The following is a 22,637-nucleotide window of genomic DNA, read 5'->3' on the forward strand; positions in this document are numbered from 1 at the left end:
GGTAGGCGGTAGAATGATTGACACGCTGTTGTGTCTTTCCGATAAAGATATGGGTTACAGGATGCTTGACATCCGGTAAGCTGATTGATTCGTGAGTGGCCTCTCATCCTCTGTAGAACCCGAGATAAGTGGAGGCCCAACCAATGTCTTTCTGCCTCATGAATTTCGGGTAAGGGAATCATCTTCACTGCCTTGAACTCCATTCGTAAGCATTCGATGCACTTGGTAAGTTTTCTGCTCCAACTCCGAACACTGAGCTGTTCCTTGAAGTTGTCCCGCTCCTTTCTTATGGTTTCAAGGTCGGCTTGATATTGCTTTCTTAGCACCGTTCTTGTCTATAGTGATCCCTGACATGCGTGAACCGCACGTCTCTATTTGGGGGGTAATAATAGTGCGGAGCCCTGTTGTGCTTCTTGGCCAGCCGGACTGGCCATATAAATCATTGAGGTGGGAAAGGTTCGGGAAGGGAATGTGGATTTGAGACGATAAGTTGGTAGAATTCCCGAACAAATGCAACTAGAGGTGTATGCAGCTGATTTGTGTTTACATAGCTCTCAAACTCGCGTTCGCGATCAACTGCTAGCATAAATCTAGCAGAGCAAACGGATGAAGTGAGAAACGGAAGCCTCTAAATACGAACCAATCATTTTCATCTAGATGTCCCTACGTAAAGATGATCCCACCGTCAATGACAATCGTTTGCCCCGTCATATAATCCGAATCCGGACTACTCAAAAAGCTCACCGTATTGGACACGTCTTCTGGCACACTGGTCCTCCCCAATGCTATCAGCTCTGAGCTATACTTCTTGATCGTGTCGCCCTTCTTTGCGCCCTTCATCTTGCCGAGTTCCTCGTCAATCAAATCCCACATGGCAGTACCGACAATACCGGGAGCGTAAGCATTGACCGTGATTTTGTGCGTCGCCATTTCCATCGCGAAGGCTTGCGTCATGCCACGGACAGCCCATTTACTGGCGGAGTAATGGGAGAGTAGGGCAAAGGGCTTGAAGGCGACGATACTGTGGAGGAACGATTAGAGAGAAGAGATGAGCGGACAGAAACGAACCTTGCCGCCCCAAGAATCTTGCCTCCGTTGCCTTGCTTGATCATTTGCTTTGCTGCGGTTGAGTAGCAATTGTAGACGCCGTACACTGCCTCATTGAGCAGGAACCATTGTGAATCTATGTGACCTCACCATTCACTTCAAACATGCGTCGAAGATCTTGTTCTGTCAAGTCCAACAACGCTTTGACTTGAGCAATCCCCGCATTCGCAACCATTGTGTTCAAGGCCCCCAGCTCGGATACTGAAGCCTCTACCAGGCCCTGGACCTCTTGAAGGTTCGAGACGTCAGCCATGTAGGAGAATGATTTCCGGCCCATGCCTTTGATTTCGGATACCACTTCTTCAGCGCCGGATTTATTGGCTGGTACATCATTCACGCAGACGTCGTATCCATCCTGGGCAAGACGTAGGGCGATTGCTTTACCGCTGTGAACAATCAGACGTGATCTCCAGTTTGGCGGGTGTCCCACATTCCCCGAGAAGAACCTGTTACAATAGCCGTCCGATTCCGCTGCTCCATTGTTGGGGCGGCATATTGCCGGATCCAATGCGGAGTTTGGTTGGTTACACGTGACACGGTTGCAAGCCTCGACGTAGCTTGCCAGAGGCTCTTGGGGTGGATTCGAAAAGGCATGACTGGAGAGATTTAGAGAGAAGATGAAAGAGAAGAAGGAGAGACTGGAGCATTCGGAATCAACTAAGAACACCAGCGGTTCCGCATCATATATATCCTCCCGGCCGTTATCCCCGGACTATGGCTCCATCACACAGGTCGGATGTACGGAGGATGCACCACCCCCTCTTAGGAACTGAGCTTGAGGTTATGAACCCTGATTGACAAGGTTTCCCAAAATGTGACGTACAGGTCAGAAGCCGAATCAGAGGAGTGCTACGGCTTTTGAAGAGTAACGGAGTCTCAGACTGCTGCATCAGGTAACCCGATGTATTTTCAGGGCTTTTACCCCTCTCCACCTAGAAGGGGGGTTGAGAAAGCTGGGGGAAAGCAAGCTGCGGGGAATGAGGTGTTCTGTGAAAGGAAGGTGTAGCGGGGTGAATGGTGCGGGGAAGGCGCAAGAAGTGGCTAGTCCCTCTTCGTCTTAGCCCGGTCTCGTGCCAACTTTGATCCGAAAACGCGTCGTGGTCGTCCGGCATCGACGACAGTATTGGAACGCATCGTGGGGTCCACCAACACACCAGAGCCGGCGAAATGTCTCGCCAGAGTGTCGCCCCGTCGCGGAACCTGACTCTCACAGAAGAATTGGAGAAGTTGGAGCAGTCAATAACGCTGACCCTGCAAGGTAAACAATATTTCCTCTACCCCACATGCCCGACTAACAATAACAGAAATCGATCACAACTTCAGCCGAGCGCACCGCATCGTGACAGCAAATGTTCTGCCGATCGTCGAGCAATATGGAAAACATTCGGAAGCAGTTTGGGAAGGCTCCAAGGTATATCCACGTGTCAATATGCATCATCGCAGCTGTTTATATTACGCAGTTCTGGAAACAATTCTTCGAAGCCAGCGCCAATGTCTCCCTCTCTGGCTACGAGGATCCTGGCCAAGACGAATCGACTGCGCATGAAGAGACCCAAGACTCTCAACTCTATGATGACCAAACCGCCGAAGACACTGTGACCGGCGCGACAGCGACACCCCCCAAACCGTCCTCCTCCCATGCTGATAATGACTTCGACGATACCTCCACGCTCGATTCGCCCTCTCTTGCGCACGCACATAGCACGCCACGGGCGCCCCATACAGGCGGAAAAGAACCAGTATTCGCGGAGTACCCGTCTCCATATGAAGCCCTCAAACGGGAGATGGAGGGCGGGTCGCGCACTCCCGGGCTGGAACCAACAACACCTGGCAAGAACCAAGCTCTTCCAGATATGACAATGACGCCGGAGTCGTCTCCATTCGTCCCACCAACCACTACCAAGAAGACGGTGCATGTGAATCAAGATCCCCTCCTCCATCGCATGCTCGACAAGACTTACCGTATTGCTGCAACGCCCCACACCGAAATAAGGCAGAAAGCATTCGTCGGACTCACTCCTGGCACAGCCAACAAAGGCCGCCCTGCGCTTTCACGCTGGACCGAGGACTCGTCTCCACCATCTTCCCCCGCTCCACAACTGCGCGCCGACATTTTCTCTTCGCCTCTAAAAGCACCCAGGACACCGGGCGTGAGTGTTCAGCATACGCCCGGAAGGGGGAAGCAAGCTTTCAACCCCATTCAGAGCAGGGGAGTATTTGACAGCGACAGCGAAGTAGAGGAGGATGGACTGGACTTTAGTCCACCGAAGACTATGCAGTTTCACATCCCGCAGAGCAGACTACTTCAGACGCCTGGTGAGTATCCGAACTGTGTGTTTCCAACAAGTTGTTGCTAATGTCATATTCAGCTCGTGAAGCGAGCAAACGTATTGTGGAGGATCTGCTGATGACGGCTGGAGGAGACATTACAAGTGACTTTGAAGGGGAAGAGGATGATAGCCCGAGCATTGTGAGGCGTCAAGTCGATCTCGACGATAGCTTCTAGTTGCAAATGTGTTTCTAATCCGCAGTTTTGGCGGGCAGAGGTCGCCCTCATGGGCGATTATATAGCTTGGCATTGGTGGATGGTAGACAATGATACCCATATCCTCTCGATGAAGATATAAAAAACGGTCAAATATCAATATGCAAGGCAGTGCTTCATTCATCGGAAATGTTCAATACTCGTCGTCCTGGCCGTCCTGGCGCGTCCTGGCCGCCTTTCCCTGTCGGACGCGCGAAGGGAGCTATGCCGAAAATAGACCGGGGGCGCCGATCAGACTGGGGTGCACCTCCGTCATCAGAAGACAATTCAAGGCTCCCCTTTCAAGCACAAGACCACGTTAACCATCCACTCCCCTCCCCTCCTCCCTCCCGCTCTTTATACTACGATGCCTAAGAACCGACGACCTCCGACATCTGGCTATGCTCGAATAGCACAGGCCGAGGAGGACGAGGACGATTATGACCATGATTCAGAAGATGACTTCCACCAGAACTCCCTATCTAACTCGCAATATGCCGCCATCCAGCCCCAGCGATATTCGCATATGCAGCGGCCTAGTGCATCGGGAGACTCTTCACCTACTCTGCGGAAAGGCGCACAGGGAAGACGCGGGCGGAGCAATTCGGGAGTCGACATTAAGGCAATAAACGCCAGATTGGAGCGATGGGCCGACGAGATAGCCCAGAAATTCAAGATAAAGAAGTCCAAAACCAGACCCGAGGAACAGCAGCTGGAGATCCACCATTCCGTGTTCCAGGCCCCGGACTGGGTGCGGCCGGCCACCGCAGAGACGCTCACCTTCGACTACGAGGGCTCCTCCGACCGCATGACTAAGCTGCAGTTCGACGACACGGTAGAGAGTGTTAGGGTGGCCATTGAGCTGGGCACACATCCCAAACTGATTTCGCAAGGCAGCTCTGGCAGCTACTTCGCCTGCAACACGCACGGCAAGGTGGTGGGCGTCTTCAAGCCCAAAGACGAAGAACCTTACGCGTCAAGAAATCCGAAATGGACCAAGTGGATCCACCGGAATCTCTTTCCCTTCTTCTTTGGTAGAGCGTGCCTTATTCCGAACCTGAGCTACATCTCCGAAGCCGCTGCCTACGTCCTCGACTCCCAGCTCCGCACGAACCTCGTACCCTACACCGACATCGTCTCCCTCTCGTCGAAATCTTTCCACTACGACTTTTGGGATCGCCGAGCATACTACAGAAAGAAGAAGCCGCTGCCGGAGAAGGTCGGGAGCTTCCAGGTCTTCTTGAAGGGCTATAAAGACGCGAACATCTTTCTGAAGGAGCACCCCTGGCCAGACCAGCATAGTTCGGGCTTCCGGGCGGATAACGCCCTGCGAAAGAAGAAGCGGAGGAGATGGGCGGAGGAATGCCGGCCTAGCGGGCCGCAGTCAGACGACGAGGATGAGGAACGGTCACGATCGGACACTGCCGAAGAGGCGCGGCAGCGGAGCGTGTTTTGGACTGAACCTCTGCAGCAGTCATTCAGAGAACAGTTGGAAAAGCTCGTCATTCTAGACTACATCATGCGAAATACGGACAGGGGTTTGGACAATTGGATGATCAAAATTGACCAAAAGGCGCAAGCAGCAACCATCGTTGCTGAACCACCCAGAATGGATGGTCCCGCGGATGGCGAGGACGGCCCCAGCGACTACACTAGGCAGTCTATGTCTGAGCTGGATCCGTACAAGCGGCAGGAACCGATGACAGCGACGAGCCGATCAACTACTCCACTGGCCAATGCACCGACACCCACCATGTCCATTGGGGCTATTGACAACAGTCTGTCATGGCCATGGAAGCATCCCGATGCTGTAAGCAGTTTCTACATACCCGGCCCATTCTGAGCTAATGATTGCAGTGGCGTAGCTATCCGTTTGGCTGGCTCTTCCTCCCTGTATCCCTCATCGGACAGCCTTTCTCCGAAGCAACCCGCCGCCACTTTCTCCCCCTTCTTACATCAAAGCAGTGGTGGAGTGACACCCAGCTTGAGCTTCGCAAGTGCTTCACGCAGGACGCAGACTTCAAAGAGCGCATGTACGCAAAGCAAATCGCTGTTATGAAGGGCCAGGCGTGGAATGTTGTCGAAACCCTGAAGACTCCTGATCATGGACCCCTAGAACTTACGCGAAGAGCAAGAGTCTGCGTGTGGGACGACTTGGTCGAAATCCCCATTGCCGTGCCTCTCCGCGCACCGTCCGCAGAAATGAGGCGCAAGCAGCGGGCTGATCGTCGCCGGACGAGCACAGAGCAGGAAGAGATGGACATAACGGCACTGTCTACCCCTCCACAGAAGCCTCAGTCTGATATCTTGATGGCTTCACCTCCCCTTGAATTGGCGAACGAGAATCGCTTCAACTTGTCCCGACACCAGAGTTCGCAAAATGTCCGCGAGAGCGAAGAGAGCATGAGAGGTCCACTCTCGCCCGCCACAGTGCAAGCGGTACCTTGGACATCACGGGCTATCGGTGATAGACCTGCTGATCTCACCAATGGTCGGCCAAACCACCGACCACGTATGAGCTACGACTCACCTCGACGGCACCGGGGTGAAACCGATCCCAGACGCAGGAGATACTCGTTCACGACGCGAAGAAGTCACAACGCGATTATGCTTGGTGATGACGACGAGGGCGATCTTGGGTACGCGGCGAATGAGGATTTGGATAGCAATCGCAAGAGAGTTATTGTGGAAAGGCTAGAAATGGTCAAAAGTAAAAATCCTGTGTTTACTTGGTGTTGATGTAATATTATGCGACATGGGTGGTATATCATTAGACCAGGGAACTGCATGACGGGAGCCTGCATGGGGCGGGAGTTTTGCAAGCTTGCATTTTCGGGCGTTGATTTTTTTCTTCAACTTTGTAGTTTGTACACTGGCATTTCGCAGACTTTGGGTAATTATTCATATAGTTAAATTATTGACCGGCCACTGTGTCTTACCCCCACTTGCTTATCTGTCAGCCTGTTACAATGTCCACGTGAGCTTGCGCTTTCCATGGTTCCGATGCACAGACCAAGTACGCGCCACACCATGCCACACCCGCGGCCGACCGCTAACGTCGTGACTTCACCTACAAAAAGGCATCCATGACTCTCCGCCGCCTGACATGTCGTGGCGCATCTGTTCTCCAACGAGCTCCCTCATTGCGATCCTCTATATTCGTTGATGGGCTTGGCCGCCTCTCTGCCTGCAGCGTCTTGCGGCTTCGAAGCGACCCAGAAGTGGACCTTCACAAGTGAAGCCGTGAAAGCCGTATGAGTTCTCTCAGGGCAATAAATTGTCGCAACAAAGTATACACAACACCGGCAGTTCCAAAACAATCTCTCTCACATGTCATAGCACCTGTTCCAACTCCTTCGCCACCATGGACCCAAGGTTTCTTCTTGACCCACGGGGAGCTCGCAAGCAAGGTAGTTTCCCTCTCTCTTCTCCTTCTCTTTCTCCTTCTCCTTCTCCTCCTCCTTCTAATCCCTTTCAACCCTAATCCCCCTCTCGTTCTCCCTTGATTCCTGTCTCTTTAATTTCTTCAACTATCATGAACAACGCTCCAGGGATGAGCTCGTCACCTCAGGAATTTATGGTGTCGGCCTTAGGTCGAGACAACTTGTTCAACCCTACCATTACTCACACCAGCTCTCGTTCGTCCACTCCCACCATTTCCGTTTATGATACGTCAGACCTACAGTTTCAGCCTCGGTCTTCTCGCCTTCAAGACATGCAACACGATCAAGACACGACTCCGTCTCAAGAGTCAATCCATCTGCGCATACCAGAATCATCTGAACTAACTGGCGAAGGCAACGACACCCCAAAACATCAAGACAACCGGGTCGTTCCGCAAGTCCAACATCCTTACAATCCACGTGCGCTCCTCAATCAGAAATCTGCACCCAAGCGTCCCGCCACTGACGATGCCGATCCCGCAGCACTCGCTACAGGCCAAATGGCTTTCATCGAGCGCATGCATAACGTACACGAGAGAACGGCATCTCCGTCGAAACGAATGAGGACTGAAGATGAGCGCAAACAGCAGAAACCACAGCCCAGTGTGCAAAGCGGCGGCGGCGGCGGCGGCGGCGGCCTGAATCTCAACTCACAGAACGGCCAGGCGCAATCTGCGTCCTTACCGGTTCCAATTGATTTGACTTTGAGTTAGTAGATCTTTCCATCAAGCGCGAATCTGGGCTTACATAATCCAAGGCGATGACGATGACGAAGACGAAGAAATTACAGTTGTCAAAGATAACAGTATGCAAATCATCTGTATCGGGCGAATCAAGCAGGCATACGTCCAATGCCACCTGGTGCCTTTCCCCGATCCCACTAAGTACAAGGGTAACTATGGCCAGCAAGCACGCATCGAGCTCCGCTTTCGTCGGACAGGGAGGAGCACAAACGTTATTCTCGTTGTCGACCCAACCGGGCAGGAGTTCGGCCGAGTGGACCTTAAGACTGCTCAAGGTTTATCACCACTTATGGACGGTGCAAGTGCGAGTGGACTTAAATGGTCTGGCGTGACTGAGTCACGGAGAAAGCAGCCCAACGAAGGACCATCTGGAACACCTACATCGGCCCTCATCGCAATGTCACTTCAACTCTACTGCCCTCGGAAGGTCGCCCATGATGTCGGTAAATATCTTAAGACTAAGAACATCCAACTCATTGACCCGGTGTTTGCCATACAAAAGTACGAATACTTCAACCCCCAGACTTCAAGCTCGTTTCCACCAAGGGACGTAGAGTTTGATGCCGGACAAACGCAAGGGGTAAACACGGGTTATGCAGCCAGTTCCGGTAATTACGTGCTACGGAGCGTGGAAGAAATTCGGTACGACGTCCAAAATATGTTCGATGCGTTGCCCAACACCGCGGATATACCTGAACGAGAGCAGAGCGAATTAATCAAGACCAGTCTTATGAAACATCAAAAGCAGGCTCTTCATTTCATGTGGGATCGAGAGCAGGACCGGTCTGAGGATAGTTTACTTCCAGATTCGCTGTATCAAACGAAATATAGACGCAATGGCAGCAAGGTCTTCCGGAACGTCATTACTGGCGAGGAGACTTACCGGAAACCACCAAGCGCTTTAGGCGGAATCCTAGCAGATGAGATGGGCCTTGGCAAGACACTCAGCATCTTGTCTCTTATTGTCGACTCTGAATCTCAAGCCCAGGCCAAAGAATTTGCTCAGAAGGCTCCTTCCATGCACAATGGCGGACATCAGACAGCTAACAGTAGAGCGACTTTACTTGTTTGCCCGTTGACAACGCTACACAATTGGTCCACACAACTGAAACAACACTTCGGTGACAACATTCCTCTAAAAATCTGCACTTATCACGGCCCAGAGCGGAGGCGTTTTGATGTGAAGACTCTCGCCGACCATGATCTTGTTTTCACAACATATCAAATGGTTGGCTCTGACGTCCTTGATGCGTCCAAGGCCCTTAGCAGGATCAACTGGTTCCGGATTGTTTTGGACGAAGCGCATACTATCCGTAACGCAGTGACAAACCAATCTAAGAAGACGATGCTGCTTGAAGCCCAGCGTCGTTGGGCTGTCACGGGCACTCCAGTTCAGAATCGGTTGGATGACCTTGGGGCATTGCTCAAATTTCTGAGAATTAGGCCATTCCACGAGACGGCGGGTTTTAATCATCACATCCTTGCTCCATTCAAGAATGCTGACGCGGAAGTTGTTCCCAAGCTTCAGCTTATTGTTAGCACGGTCACGCTACGACGGTTGAAAGATGGTCTCGTAGAGCTTCCGAAGCGGGTTGACCTTGAAGTGAGGCTTAAGTTCTCCACGGATGAAGAACAGCTCCACCGGTGGTTCGAAAATGATATTGCTAAGAAAGTCAATGCCGTAACATCTGGGCCAAAGACGAAGCTGGGCGGAGGTGTCTACGCGCGGATTCTAACGGCCATCCTCAACCTTCGACTCATCTGTGCACATGGCCGTGAGCTCCTTTCTGACGAAGCATTAAAACTGACTGATGGAATGACTTGGGATAATCCAATGGCAATTGATGAGGATGATGACACCCCGGTCTTGACTAAGAAACAGGCGTACGAGATGCTAGAGCTACTTCACGAAACCGACACTGACAGATGTCAGCATTGCAATAAGAGGGTACTTAATGAAACTGGCTACGATGAGGACGAGGACGAGGAGCAACAGAATATTATCGGTTATATGTCTCCTTGCTATCACGTTATCTGCCCCCGCCACGTTAAGGCGTTCAAATCACAGTGGGACCAGTTGGCCACAGCCGATGGATTTGTTGTTTGTCAGTACTGCGAGCAGCATGTTCGCAATTCGCTATTTGAACTCAAGTACGATGAGCGCGACGACGATCAGGAGGAGCGCGAGCGATTGAAGAAAGATCCGAAGCTGGCCAAGAAATTAGGACGATATATTAGGCCTCATACGAAGACCAAGGCTCTCCTTGCTGAACTGAAGAAGAACCAGGAAGAGAGTGCGGCCAACCCGGATGAGCCACCGATCAAGAGCGTTGTCTTTTCGTATTGGACGTCACACCTTGATCTCATTCAGGTTGCCCTGGATGACAATGGTCATAAATACACCCGTCTCGATGGTCGCATGCGGCGTGAACAACGGAACAAGTCTCTTGAGGCCTTCGCCAATGATCCCAATGTTACGATCTTCCTCATTTCTTTGGGGGCTGGTGGTCTTGGACTCAATCTCACCACAGCGAACAAAGTGTACGTCATGGAACCACAATTCAACCCAGCTGCCGAAGCTCAAGCCGTGGATCGAGTCCATCGAATCGGGCAGAAGCGTCCAGTGACTATTATGCGATTCATCATGGAGAATAGCTTCGAGGAGAAGATGCTCATCTTACAACGGAAGAAGAAGGATTTGGCCAATCTGGCTATGGAGAGGGAGAAAATGAGCAAGGAGGAAGTTGCGAGGAAGAGGTTGGAGGACCTTCGCTCCCTGTTCAGGTGAACTGATAGTTCGTAGAGGGTTCGGAGGCGCTTGGAGTGGTGATAGCAGCCAGCCTTGCTGCGGGGACCTAATGCTGGTTTCGGGTTCGTGCGTGTATGAGATGCTTCAGGAATTTCGAAATCATTTTGCTTCAGGACAGCGATGGTGAGGGTCGCGGTTTTGCCAGAGCACACTAAAATGGTGGTGGCAGTTTTTGGGTTTAGGACGTCTTCGGACATATTGGAAGAATCACACTTTCTTCCCGAATAGATTCCGGCACAGACCTGTTAGCAGTGATCTGCCGTTTCAGCAGGTTCTATTTAGGAGTAGATAGCTTCTGCTTCATGGGTATCTGATTGACTGGTGGCCTTCAACTTGCCTGACCTATCGGTAGACAATGAAATATTTCAAAAAACATTAATTGTGGGAGTGTCTAAGGAGTTTAGTGTCTGGCATTCGTATGAACCGCGGGTATTAGTCTGCGACTTCCTGTTAAATGGCGTCGAACCTCCCATGCACCTGTCGTGCCTTTCCCATACTAATCCGATGTCATGAACCTACAGGTTCTGAGTTAAGCATAGCGGTAAATTACGTTACTTAAACTTCCTCCTCTCTTAGGTTAAAATTAGAAACAGCTTCATAAAACTTTCTCGGCTCCTTCGTCCCTTGACCGCTTAGTCTAGGGCATATATCACTTTCCAAGCTGGGGATATGACCACGTAACCTAGTGTCCCCTAGTGTCCCAAGCTCCCCTGCGCATCATCGTGTTCCTACTTCGCGAGTGACCCGGTCACTCAAGCATCAACACTGATTCTGTGATCATCTTTGGTTTCTACAACGTTGCTACTGGCTTGTTCGTAACAAAAAAGTCCCCACCTGGCACTTGCCTTCTGTCGGTTCTACTTCGGAGCCTTGCTGACGAAATACACGTAATGTCTGTGGCGGTGCAAGGGGCCCATTCCTCAAAGGGCAAAGTCTAGTGGATCTCTTGCATGACGGTACTTGCGGAGCAACAGCGAACCCCTGATTGCTCTATTCGGATATCCACATTCACGCAATAACAATTAGAGATCTCTATCAACTTGGTCACGACCTCTGAAATCTGCTAGACATGTGGCCAATATACGGTGTTCAGTTAACCAAGAATACCCGCAGACCCAACCCTAAGGTAAAGACTGGCTGCAGAACATGCAAGTAGGTAGACATACACGTCATCAGTGAACCAATAAATGCTCATAAAAGGCTCAATAGATGACTGGCTGATATCTGTATAGGGTACGCCGTGTCAAGTGTGATGAGAAGCGACCTAGCTGCTTGAGGTATCCTTTATTCTTAGCCTCTCTTGTCCCTTTCCTGACCCAATCAGGTGCACTAGTACAGGCCGCAAATGTGACGGGTACGCCCAAACCAAGCAAGACTACCAAATCCAAGTGTTCAGCCACAATCAAGCATCCGGTTTCCAGAGTGCCATACCAACGGTTCCCGGATTCGGTGATAACATGCACGATCTGGAGTTCTACCATTATTGTGCTGGGCCCACTCTGGCCAGCAGATTCGACAACGAGTTCTGGTCGCGGATATCCCTTCAGATGGCCTACACGGAACCAGCAGTGCGTCACGCCCTTGTCGCTTTAGGGTATCTCAGTAGGCAGGAGACAGGCAGTTTAAAGCATGCTCGGCTAGGGTTTACGAACGGTGATAAACGCAAACTTTTTTTGCTTCACTACAACAAGTCTGTTAGGCATCTCGTTCACCGCATAGCTGAGCCGTCCTACTCACCCGAAATCGGGCTTGTTACTTGTGTTCTCTTCGTGTGCATCGAGTTTCTGCGGGCAGATTACCACACAGCATTCACACACATGAGGAATGGACTTAAGATCATTTCTGAGTTACGGCAAACACGCCAGACTGACTCGCCGATCCAAACGCCTGAAGGGATTCAAAGCGGTTCCACCACTCCAACGGATATGATTGAAGAAAAGCTTGTGCCAATGTTCATTCGGGGAATGGCATCTGCTCTCTTGTATGGTGTGAGTGTTGAGGACGACTTCGCGGTACCGTGTCCACTTCCGCAATCCTTCCAGGAGCGACGTTTCACTAGCATTCGTGAGGCCCAGTCTTCCTATCACGAGATACGGAACGCTGCTATCGTGTTCACCCGCCAAATGGCCATAAAGCTCATCCAGCTAATCCCAGTGACGGTGGAGGACTTTCTACGCCGCTATGGGATCCTGGAATGCCACCGCGCATGGTACGAGGCTTTTCAAGAGCTAGAATGCTCTCAGATATTATCCTTAGAGGACAAGGTCACCATTAGCGCCCTAAAATTATCCTACTACGCAACCTACATCTTCGCAGCCTGCGCAACAGACGTCCGTCAAATGTCCTTCGACGCCCATCTCTCCAGCTTCAAAGCGCTCCTGCACCACGCGAAAATCGTCTTTAATTTCATGGACCTTGGGAACCTCGAGGACCCCCAAGCCAAACCATCTTCCCGCTCCGCTGCTGCAAACTTTACATTTGAAATCTCCATCATACCCTCCCTATACTTCACCGCGACGCGCTGTCGGTGTCCCACCACCCGCCGCGAAGCCGTCTCTCTCCTTTCTCTCAATCCACCCCGCGAGGGCCTCTGGGACCCAGAGCAGCATGTCGTCGTGTCCAACCGTGTCATCGAGATTGAGGAGATGGAGGTAGATGAGAAAGGGTGGCCGACGGAGGAGATGAGGCTCTGGAGTACGGTTATCGATGCGAATATGGATCAGACTGGTGGCTTTTGGGTAGACTTTTTGCCGGCAAAGTGGGTTGGGAGCTTTGATGGAGAGGGAAGGCAGAGGCTAAGAAGTGAGTGGTTTGTTCTAGGGGAACCTTGGACGAGTCCTCCATCCCGATATTCAGATCCCCTGAGAATTATGTTTTCCCCTAACACAGCTCCTTTGCATTAATTTGTTAGGAACCCACTTTCCATTCCAAAGATCCTACTTGCGCTATTTATTTTTATACAACCAAAAAGTCTTGTTATTTGGACATATATTTGAGAAGATAGAAGGAGTCTTAGGTTTGCGTTTCTAAAAGTGTATCGCATCGCAATTTCTTTTATTTGATTTTCTTTGCAGCTTTACTACTTTCTCTATTGCTAATTTAATTGATATATATAGAAGTAAAAGTAGAGCAGAAACGTAATAATTATTAAAAATCTTTCTAAATATTTTAAGCCAGGTAAACTAAATAGATATAAAATAATCAACTAAACTTGTAAACATATGAATAAAAGACTAACAAAAGCTAATTTTTAAATAAAGCTACGAATAGAGATGCTAGAGTAGAAGATAGTGTTACGTGTACACCCCTACGGGACAACTCAGGCTGGCTCTTATCCGAATGTAAAGTCTCCGTTTGGAACATAGGTAGGGGATAACGACATTGGTCTGGGGCTGAACACAACATTGTCATGTAGGACGACCATGTGCAGCAAGCGATCACGTGACCAAAACAACTCTGTCGCTTTGCGCAGATAGGGGGCAGACTCCGTGACTTCACTTAGGAGAGCCCCGGAGTAAACCAATGGGAAACATTGACCGGTCAGACGAGGAGCGTGGCGTTGCAACTAGTGGAGGAGAGCGATATCATACCCATTGAGCAATAGACGACGCCGGCCGCAAGCTTTCTTGCAAAATATATCAGGAGAGAAGGTAGACAAACACAGTACGACGATATTAGAAAAGCGGCTCAAATCCACACCGCTCGTACTCGTGCGGGCAGCTGCATGCTTTCAACAACGAGACCAAGGTGTTCCACAAGTGCAACAGCAAAACGAAAGCCTGTTAGACTACGACGGAGGTCGTCTCCGGAGAGACGACGTCGATTCTGATAACGTGGCAAATCCCATTTAACCATTCCTCCCTGCAAGGTGATCAGCTGCAGACCTGTTGCTAGATATACTTCTTTGACCGGCAGTGGTTTCCCGAAACGCTTATTCGCAATCAAGTAGGACTGAGAACAGACGCAGGGCCGTAGACGCTATGAATGCGGGTGAAAAAAGATAGTGGTAGCGATGATTGTGAGTTGGAAGCTGGCGTCGAAGCTGGGTTTGAATAGAGTATTCTTATGCGAGGGAACTACTCATTTATCGCACTTAACTATCACCAATACAATCACGTTCGATATGCGTGGGCTTGTGCAGCTAGCCATGTGGATGCCCTGAGGGCCTTTGGTGCCACGGAGGGATTCTGTTTACGTGGAGACAAATTGTTCCTAATCGGAATGACATTAACGGATGTTCCTTATGGAATGAGGTCGGCTTGGTAGCAGATCCCTTGCTTCTAGTACGGCACTTCGAGCTCTTAGTGAATCCATTGATCCTGGGAGACCGGCAAATTCTGGGCAAGCCTACATCGATGATATATAAGACAAGGTCCTCTAAGCTACGTTACTGCATGACCCATCTGACTTACCAATGGCTCCAAATGTTCGATATTCTGAGAACAGCCAGTTCCTTGCTATCGGCAATGGGTTATGGTTGACACTTGGCTAGTTCTCAAAACCCAGTGTAGAAGAGTACGCTTGCAAGATGTGCAGAATTAGAAAGTGACACCGCTGCACACTGGGGACTGATGCAGGAACACAGCGCCCCAGGCGTTTCTTGTACTCCGAGTCAAGGTGGACGACGGGATCATCACCAAAATTGAGGCCATTACGGTACGAGCTGAGATGGAAGATCCAAGAGGCGGCATCATGACTCTCATGCGTCCACCGCTGCCAGTAGAGTAGTGCGGACACTCTCTCGGCCGCCTCAACCCAACATCCAACAGATCACCTCCAGCCTTATTCCGCCTGAATTGATGACTAAGTATTTAGACAGTCTGCAACAGCACTCCATCATAGGAAGGTCCTTCACCTGCAGATGCATCCGCCGCGATAGCGTCTTCCAAGGGAAGATCAGCTGTGGCGGGCAGGTGTTCGGCTATTGCGACACCCCTCATAGCCTTTACAATTCTACGGGCGCTACCCACGATAGCCGTATACTGGTTGCTGACTCCAGCAAGGGTGCCGTGATGGTGGCTGTTATGGTCGATAATATGGCTACGGGACTAAATCCTATGCCGCTAACTGCGACTGTGCCCAGTACATATATGGTACTACAACTAATTAAAGTGAGGAATGAAGCGGCACACGGAGCAGGGAGGAGGATTAAGTGGATGCCTTATGGTTATAGTTCAGTGTGGCCAGAAGTGAAGGATCAGGACGTACAGGGGTAGACCATTGTGGCCGTGCGGTCATCCAATCGAGTGCGCCTCCCCATGCTCTTCAACTGTATCACTTCTAAGCTTGTGGTAAGACAATGACCGGAAATTGCGACAAATTAACAGCAAGAGGCTGTGCTGAAAAAGTCCGCCATTATTGTATATTTACACGACTTGGGCTGGTATTGGAGCATGACATCGCATTCTTCGAGACTTGGGCCTTCCATAGTGCTGCATTGATGCGACAATATCGCGCCGCGACACACTTGCCAGTCTTCATTTTAACTTGGCCCCGATTGCTTTATTGCTGAACAATACACAATCTGATAGCAAATATGCGATCCGCTTCACCACAGAGACGGAATTGTTGCGCCAGCTTTTGGCGCGAAGGTCACCGCCAAGCTCGCAATGATATCCGCACTCGGTGGCGTAAGGGCGGCATCAGATTCCTCGTTGTAGTATGGTTTGCTGGCCTCTGCCTCAGCATCGCTATTCTTTCTCAGCTTGGCACGTCCACTCGCTCGATACCTAGTACCAATTTTCTAGCTTGCCAGCCCGATGGAGCATTTGATCTTTACCCCGAGTCGTTTCAATACTGGTCTGGGTCGGGGTTTTTTCAGATCACGCTCGGCCACGGCAATCTGTCTTTCACCCAGGCTAAAGTCATTGATATTGTTTGGGATGTTGTGAGTGCTTGATGCGGAATATCTCTTTGCTATTCTTTCTAGCTATTCAACACACGCACCGTTACCCCTCTCCTTTCCATCACCGCTATGAGTACTTTACAGCTAGCCTATCATCACAACTTGCTCTTTACCTACCACTTTTGTATACTTCTTCACCACGGTCCTATCATCCTCAAGAAGTTAGTCGATTTCTCTTAATGAGGGTCGGAGTTGACTAACGGTTTACGATGGCAGGTTTGCGGGCGTGGTGGTCAAGCTCTTATTGCAGTCACATCGTGGAAGGTGTTTGCCAAGTATGTGACAGTCTCTATGGAAGTTATGCCCGTTACATTCAACACCTATCGGACAGTATTCCTACAAAATGATTCACATGTGGTCGCTGTCCCACGCTTAGCTCGAGATTTCACACTCCGCCGTGGGTTGCGCTCGAAGATTGCAATGGTGTTCATGATTGCTACGATGATCTTCATCTGGAGCTTCCCAAGCTTTGCTGGTGCTATGACTGGTTATAGCGCGAACGTTAAGTCGTACGTGCTGGATGAGAGCGACAATTACATTCCTTTCGACGGCTTCCGCCCTGTATTATACGTTATTCACGACGGGTGGAGAATCGGCAAAACAGGTGATTATGTGATAACGTGGGACAGCCCCTTTGGTGAGGAGAATATCTTGAGTCCCATACCAAATTTCCGTACTAACATCCTTTGGGTAGACGAGCCAGTGCTAACGGTCGATGGATACTACCAAAACCATCGTTTCACATTTGGTACCTGGAAACATGATTGTGATTCTGGTGCATATACACAAGAAGTACATGAGCAGTGCCGCATACAGACAAACGTCACATCCTGTAAGCGGGAGATCTTTCTGAGTCAAGCTTGATTTAACTGCTGACATATTTCACTACAAGATGCTTTGACGTACGGATTTTATGGTCTCGCAAACGAACCCTCGAACTTCATAGGTACTGCCCTTAAACCTCCTATTCTGAATATTTCGGCATATTACTTGCCTTACGATTCTCTTGGCGCCTATTGGAAAGATCCAAGAACGCAGGAACAGCCTTTTCAGAATAGTTCACGTAATTTATGGTTTCACGGAAACAAGACATATAGCATTAATGATATAAAGTCCCGTGGCAGTTGCCAGACTATTGAGGTATTAGAGTCCTGCCTCATATCTACTGCTCAACTGATTGCTCAATTAGAACTACAAATGGGGGTTCTCCTTTGTTCAGCTCTACATCATGCTTGTACTATGCATGCTTTGGATCATTGGCGTTGTCACCATATCGATTCGATCGCATTTCACAATGAAGGAAAGTGGTCGGACAGGTGTGGCTGGGGAATTCAAAGCTGTACTAGAACTCGCAAACTCTATGAACACACAGCTCTTAGAAGCTGGAGAGACCAGCACGAAGGACATACTCATGCTGCCGGAATCCAAAGTACGCCGCCGTGTCACAAAGGATCTGCAGGGTGGATCGATTGCTTATGAAAAGTCGCTTCTCCCCAACCGCTACGTTAGTGAAGGCGATACTCAAAGCAGTTTCAAAAGTTTATTGAGAAAAGAGGCTTGGTGGGTCGTCTTAGTTCTTGCCTTGTTGGTGGCGGGTTTCTACACGCGTATCATGGGTCCCTATGTATTCTCTTGGGTCTTTTTTGGCCTCTCGGCTGCTCCTGTCCTTGCTATTTGCATTGGCACATCTGGTAAGAGCAGAGGAATTTTGTTTCTTTGGTTGTCTATTCTACTGGGCTTCATGCCCCTTCTTGTCTCCTTTGTGGTTAGCATCTAGTCTTTGAAACAGCAATATCCTTCGTACTAGAAAGGTGATTAGACTATTCCGCAGGGTAATTTGAAGAATAGGCTTCTGCTATTGCTAAGTTTTCTATATGGTGTAGAGTTGTGATGTCCTCTTGTTTCATCTGGTTGTATTCCTGAGACCTGGTGTTGGTGCAGAAAGATAGCCCGTAAGTCTAGTAAATGCCGTCTACCGTCTAGCAGGCGTCTAGCCTAATCACATCCCCTAAAAAAGTTTCCCGTCTCCTTATTGAAGCTACTGTGTCTAGAATCTCTGCTTGTTCAATTATAGAGTTAATACAGGCCAGCTGTGCCCTTGACATGATCAGCTTACCAAAGACTTGGGAAACGACGATGAGAGAAAAAGAGAAAAGAAGAGCAGCAAGGAGGAGGCACGTTACCCAGGTACGTTTTCTTTATCTTCCTCGCCAACATTTGCATCACTTTCCATTCCGAGAAGCAGCTTGTCCCTCCTCTCCCTCTAGTTACCCACACTTTCAACTTCGACAACACTAGGCAAGCTGTCTACTTCTCCAAAAGCCGTAATTATAGTAGGATAGTATCCTATGACAACTTCTTCACTGCTTAACCCTAGCTCCCTCATTGCACCTAGCGCCACCGCCAACACTACAGCAACTAGCACGATACGAAATCTTGAGACGTATTTCCAAAGCCCAATCGAGGTAGAGTGCGTTATTGCGTCACTCGTTCGAGCGAAGGCCATTATTTTGCTATAAGCAAATGTTCGTCTTCCTTCGGACTCCACTGCGGTACGATTTTGACGCCGCTGAACGAAAAAGAGGCCAGCCGTAGCCTGAGGTCCGATCGCACACATCACAACCGCTGAGAGTGCAGGGTTTCGCCTTGAAATGATGGCTCTCTGAAATTCAAAATTTGGCACCGCTATATTTGCTGTACAGGGAGGTCAATGGGTACGAGTGGATGTTATTGCTGTTCACTAGTAGGTTCTCAGGATGCTAAGCTTATTCACAGGTGACGCCACCTATTCTGGTTGATCAGACCTCATATCTTAACTCCCCCGCAAGGTCTCATCCACTCACCTATCGCGCCCTCTTGTCTCTAGATTTCGCTCTTTAAAGCTTTCCTGCCTCTCCCCTATCTCTAATTCACGCTTCCCTCTAAGGGTTCTTGATTCACGCTTTCCTGTTTCTGTAGACAGCCTCTCTGTGCACATGCCCCACCAGATCTACGTTCTTACCAATATTCCATCGAGGTAGACTGTTTTTTTTTTTTGCTCTCTTGCAAATTCGTGGATGACTCCAGCCTCGCAACCATTATCTGCACACCATCTCAATTCCGTCAGCTATTCTTCCCGCGGGTTCAAAAGTCACTCAAGGCTTTCTCTCTCTGCGCATTCCAAGCTTGAAATCCCTCTCACCCCCTCATCCCCTCATTTGTAGTGACTCATGTGTAGTGACTCACCTGGGTATACAATACGAATCCTGAATCCTGGAGGTCCCCGGAGATAGAGCGGCTATAAGTTTACCTACAAACTTGTCCAATTATGACAGTTTTAACAGCGTTCGGGTCACGATAACCCGATTGAAATATCTAAACACTTGTATCTTCTTATTTAGTCCACCCGCTTTGCCTTTTGTTCCTGTACATACTCGTCTCTGAACGCTCCTCGCAATATTTGGAATCTTAAGGTAGGCTTGGCTTTCAAGTCTTGATCCTTCCGACCCAACCTTGGAAAGTTTCCCCCAGCAAACACCATCAGGCCTGCGCTTGATCATGGCCAACAGCGACCCATTCAAAGTTCTCGTCTTCAGCAAGACATCGGCCTACCGACACGCATCCATCCCCGCCGGCATAGCCGCCATCAAAGCCCTTGCTGACCGCACGAAGCTGTTCACTGTAGAAGCTAGCGAGAATGCCGAGACCTCCATGACCTCCTCGCTCGAGCGTTACGCAGTCGTCGTGCTTCTGCACTGCAGCGGCAACTTTCTCGACACAGCGCAAGTAGATGCACTGAAGAAGTTCGTGCAATCTGGTGGTGGTGTTGTTGGCATTCACGGTGCAGCAGCGGGCTTATATAATAACGAGTGGTACGGCGCGTTGATTGGAGCGCATTTCGACATGCACCCAGACCCGGAGCCAGGCAGAGTGCTGGTTGAGCAAACAGGGGAGGGCATAATCAGTGTTGCTCATGGTAGAGACAATTGGATGGATGAATGGTATAATTTTCGTACGCATCCAAGGGAAAACAAGAACCTGGGGGTGTTGTTGAAAGGCGATACGACTTCATTCCAGGGAGGGAAGATGGGCGAGGATCATCCGCTTGCATGGTGTCAAGAGTTTGATGGGGGGAGATCGTTCTATACAGCGCTTGGCCATTTCGACGAGGCGTATGCGGACGAGTGGTATATGGATCAAATCTTGAAGGGAATTCTTTGGGTGGCGAAGCGACAAGCATAGATCCAGAGCTTCATGACTTGAGGGTGGTAGCTTATTAAAAACAGCAAGTCTGTGGTAAGATTCAAACATTTCTAATTGTTAGCGTTTGTACTAGATAAGGTAGGAAACCTAAAAGGCACGTGACCTTAAGCTAGTTTACAGTTTTGTAACAAGTTAGCATTTAAAAACTGTGTTACAACCTAATAAAATTAGCAGCTAAAACAGCGCAAAAGTATTTAAAGTAGTAAAAACTAAGAAGTACCTAACAGTTTTTATTTTACTTAAGTATAGCAAATTTAGAATCTTATTAAAAAACAAGCAAGAATAAAACACTTTACTAAAAATTAAGCCTTAAGATTAACATATTTTACAAGAAAGTAACGTACACTATAGGTAAGTTACTTACACACCTAAGCTACTTACTTTTACTAAGACTACACTAAACTACTTTTTTTACACTAATATATTTCTAATAACACTACTTAAATATACTTTAAAAAATATTTGTCGCGTATACTAAGAGCCTTGGCTGGGGCTCAGAGCCTGGGACTGGGGCTCGGAGCCTGGGACTAGGGGCTCAGAGCCTAGGACGCAGCTCGGGATTGGGAGATATTATGTTCTAAAGCTTAGTGTATATAAGGAGAGCCTTTAGCTCTTTTAGATAGCAGAGTTACTTTATCTAATCTTCTAAACAGCTACTGCTAGGCTATTTTATCCTCTACAGTTATAAGCCTAGCGCTTTAAGAACCTAGAACAATTCTTTTTATATAACTATAGCGCTAGTAAAAGCTGTTTAGAAGCTTTATTTTTTATTCTTACTTATCTTTATTACCTTTAAAGCCTATGTTATAGCTAATTAAAATGCTCTTGTCTTAACAAGAGCATACTAGCTTAAGGACTACATAAGCTAGCCTTTCTAGTTTATCTAGCTCTAGTTCTATGCTCTTAGCAAAAACCTATAGGACATAATTAATCTAGATAGACTAGACGCTCTAAATTCTATAAACAGCGCTCTAGAGATGCCTACACTTAAAGTAATTACTACTAAAAACTTACTAGAAAAGGCTAACATTTAGTACTAAACTAATATTACTAAGTACTAAGCTTAATTAAGCAACTAGGCTTTTTACGCAACATGTTTTTAGACAATCTAGAACTAGGTTAATGCAACTGTTGCACTAAAGCTTCTAAGACCTATAATAATACAGCTTATATTAGAGAACTAATCTACTTTATAAGCACTTATATAAGCCTTAAAATAAGAGCTAGCACTAATAAACATAAGCATAAAAAATTTTATATAAGTAAAGTATAAAGCTTACTTTACTAAGGTAAAGCATAGCACTATAACCTTAAAAGCTTAGTACTAGCAGTAGCACTTCTTATACACTAAAGTAAGGACCTATAAGATTCTTAACATAGAAGGCTAGCTTACTGCATAAGACTTTCTAGACGCCCTAGCTCTAAAGCTTGCACTAGACTAGGCGCGCTCTATGCACTAGAGGGTTATAGAGGCTAGCGCACTTAGTAAAAAACCTTTAATAATTTAAAAAATTAGTAAAATCTTTTTAATAATGCTTTAAAAGCACTCTTTATGTGTAAGCAACTAAAGTATAAGTATATTTATAATACTTAGTAAATAATTAGATAATAATTTAGCCTAATTTATTTTAGCCTAATTAGGCCACCTGTGCTTATATAGAGCTTTAAGGTAATCTCTTTATTTATAGAAAGTAGTAGACTGTAGAGACTTTATATTAGTAGTTACTAAAAAGCTAAAAAAGCTTAGTAAAACTATATGCTAAAAAATCTTTAAAAAGCTTAAGTAAGCGCAGCATAAAAAAGTAAAGGCTATACTACTTAAAAAAAGCTATATAATTCTAGATAAAGCTTTTTTTACTGTAAA

General features: G+C 48.4%; 8 protein-coding genes across 8 annotated transcripts; 6 read left to right on the forward strand and 2 right to left on the reverse strand.

Annotated features, from left to right (window-relative positions):
• Positions 1-553: 553 nt before the first annotated feature.
• Positions 554-2,054, reverse strand: BDR25DRAFT_267535 (acetoin dehydrogenase-like protein). The gene is made up of 4 exons (XM_033687054.1): positions 1,538-2,054; positions 1,198-1,493; positions 1,069-1,153; positions 554-1,021 (listed from the first exon to the last, which is right to left on the reverse strand). The coding sequence occupies exons 1-4, from the start codon at positions 1,699-1,701 to the stop codon at positions 664-666; spliced, it is 903 nt and encodes a 300-aa protein (XP_033544205.1). The 5' UTR covers positions 1,702-2,054; the 3' UTR covers positions 554-663.
• Positions 2,055-2,241: 187 nt separating this feature from the next.
• On the forward strand, positions 2,242-3,613 carry BDR25DRAFT_267537 (uncharacterized protein; the record flags this gene model as incomplete). Its single annotated transcript, XM_033687055.1, has 4 exons — positions 2,242-2,365; positions 2,412-2,518; positions 2,568-3,423; positions 3,477-3,613. The coding sequence occupies exons 1-4, from the start codon at positions 2,275-2,277 to the stop codon at positions 3,611-3,613; spliced, it is 1,191 nt and encodes a 396-aa protein (XP_033544206.1). The 5' UTR covers positions 2,242-2,274.
• A 325-nt stretch (positions 3,614-3,938) lies between these two features.
• Positions 3,939-6,523, forward strand: BDR25DRAFT_267541 (uncharacterized protein). The gene is made up of 2 exons (XM_033687056.1): positions 3,939-5,441; positions 5,489-6,523. Exons 1-2 carry the CDS (start codon positions 3,999-4,001, stop codon positions 6,368-6,370), a joined length of 2,325 nt encoding a protein of 774 aa, XP_033544207.1. The 5' UTR covers positions 3,939-3,998; the 3' UTR covers positions 6,371-6,523.
• An 823-nt stretch (positions 6,524-7,346) lies between these two features.
• On the forward strand, positions 7,347-10,605 carry BDR25DRAFT_235023 (uncharacterized protein; the record flags this gene model as incomplete). Its single annotated transcript, XM_033685497.1, has 2 exons — positions 7,347-7,782; positions 7,832-10,605. 2 exons carry the CDS (start codon positions 7,347-7,349, stop codon positions 10,603-10,605), a joined length of 3,210 nt encoding a protein of 1,069 aa, XP_033544208.1.
• A 1,274-nt stretch (positions 10,606-11,879) lies between these two features.
• BDR25DRAFT_305745 (uncharacterized protein) lies at positions 11,880-13,633 on the forward strand. Its single transcript, XM_033690473.1, has one exon. The coding sequence runs from the start codon at positions 12,084-12,086 to the stop codon at positions 13,527-13,529; it is 1,446 nt and encodes a 481-aa protein (XP_033544209.1). The 5' UTR covers positions 11,880-12,083; the 3' UTR covers positions 13,530-13,633.
• A 2,550-nt stretch (positions 13,634-16,183) lies between these two features.
• On the forward strand, positions 16,184-17,128 carry BDR25DRAFT_173805 (uncharacterized protein; the record flags this gene model as incomplete). The annotated part of the gene is made up of 2 exons (XM_033684157.1): positions 16,184-16,513; positions 16,748-17,128. Coding segments are annotated over 2 exons (711 nt in total), but the record flags the coding sequence as incomplete, so codon positions are not given.
• A 1,306-nt stretch (positions 17,129-18,434) lies between these two features.
• Positions 18,435-19,543, reverse strand: BDR25DRAFT_358895 (uncharacterized protein; the record flags this gene model as incomplete). The annotated part of the gene is made up of 8 exons (XM_033696009.1): positions 18,435-18,503; positions 18,535-18,727; positions 18,758-18,776; positions 18,809-19,127; positions 19,152-19,225; positions 19,305-19,321; positions 19,375-19,494; positions 19,533-19,543. The coding sequence occupies 8 exons, from the start codon at positions 19,541-19,543 to the stop codon at positions 18,435-18,437; spliced, it is 822 nt and encodes a 273-aa protein (XP_033544211.1).
• A 457-nt stretch (positions 19,544-20,000) lies between these two features.
• Positions 20,001-20,959, forward strand: BDR25DRAFT_376336 (glycosyl hydrolase). The gene has a single exon (XM_033697441.1). The coding sequence runs from the start codon at positions 20,069-20,071 to the stop codon at positions 20,750-20,752; it is 684 nt and encodes a 227-aa protein (XP_033544212.1). The 5' UTR covers positions 20,001-20,068; the 3' UTR covers positions 20,753-20,959.
• Positions 20,960-22,637: the final 1,678 nt, after the last annotated feature.

Source organism: Lindgomyces ingoldianus (genome assembly GCF_010093535.1).
Source record: "Lindgomyces ingoldianus strain ATCC 200398 unplaced genomic scaffold BDR25scaffold_30, whole genome shotgun sequence".
Taxonomy (NCBI): domain Eukaryota; kingdom Fungi; phylum Ascomycota; class Dothideomycetes; order Pleosporales; family Lindgomycetaceae; genus Lindgomyces; species Lindgomyces ingoldianus.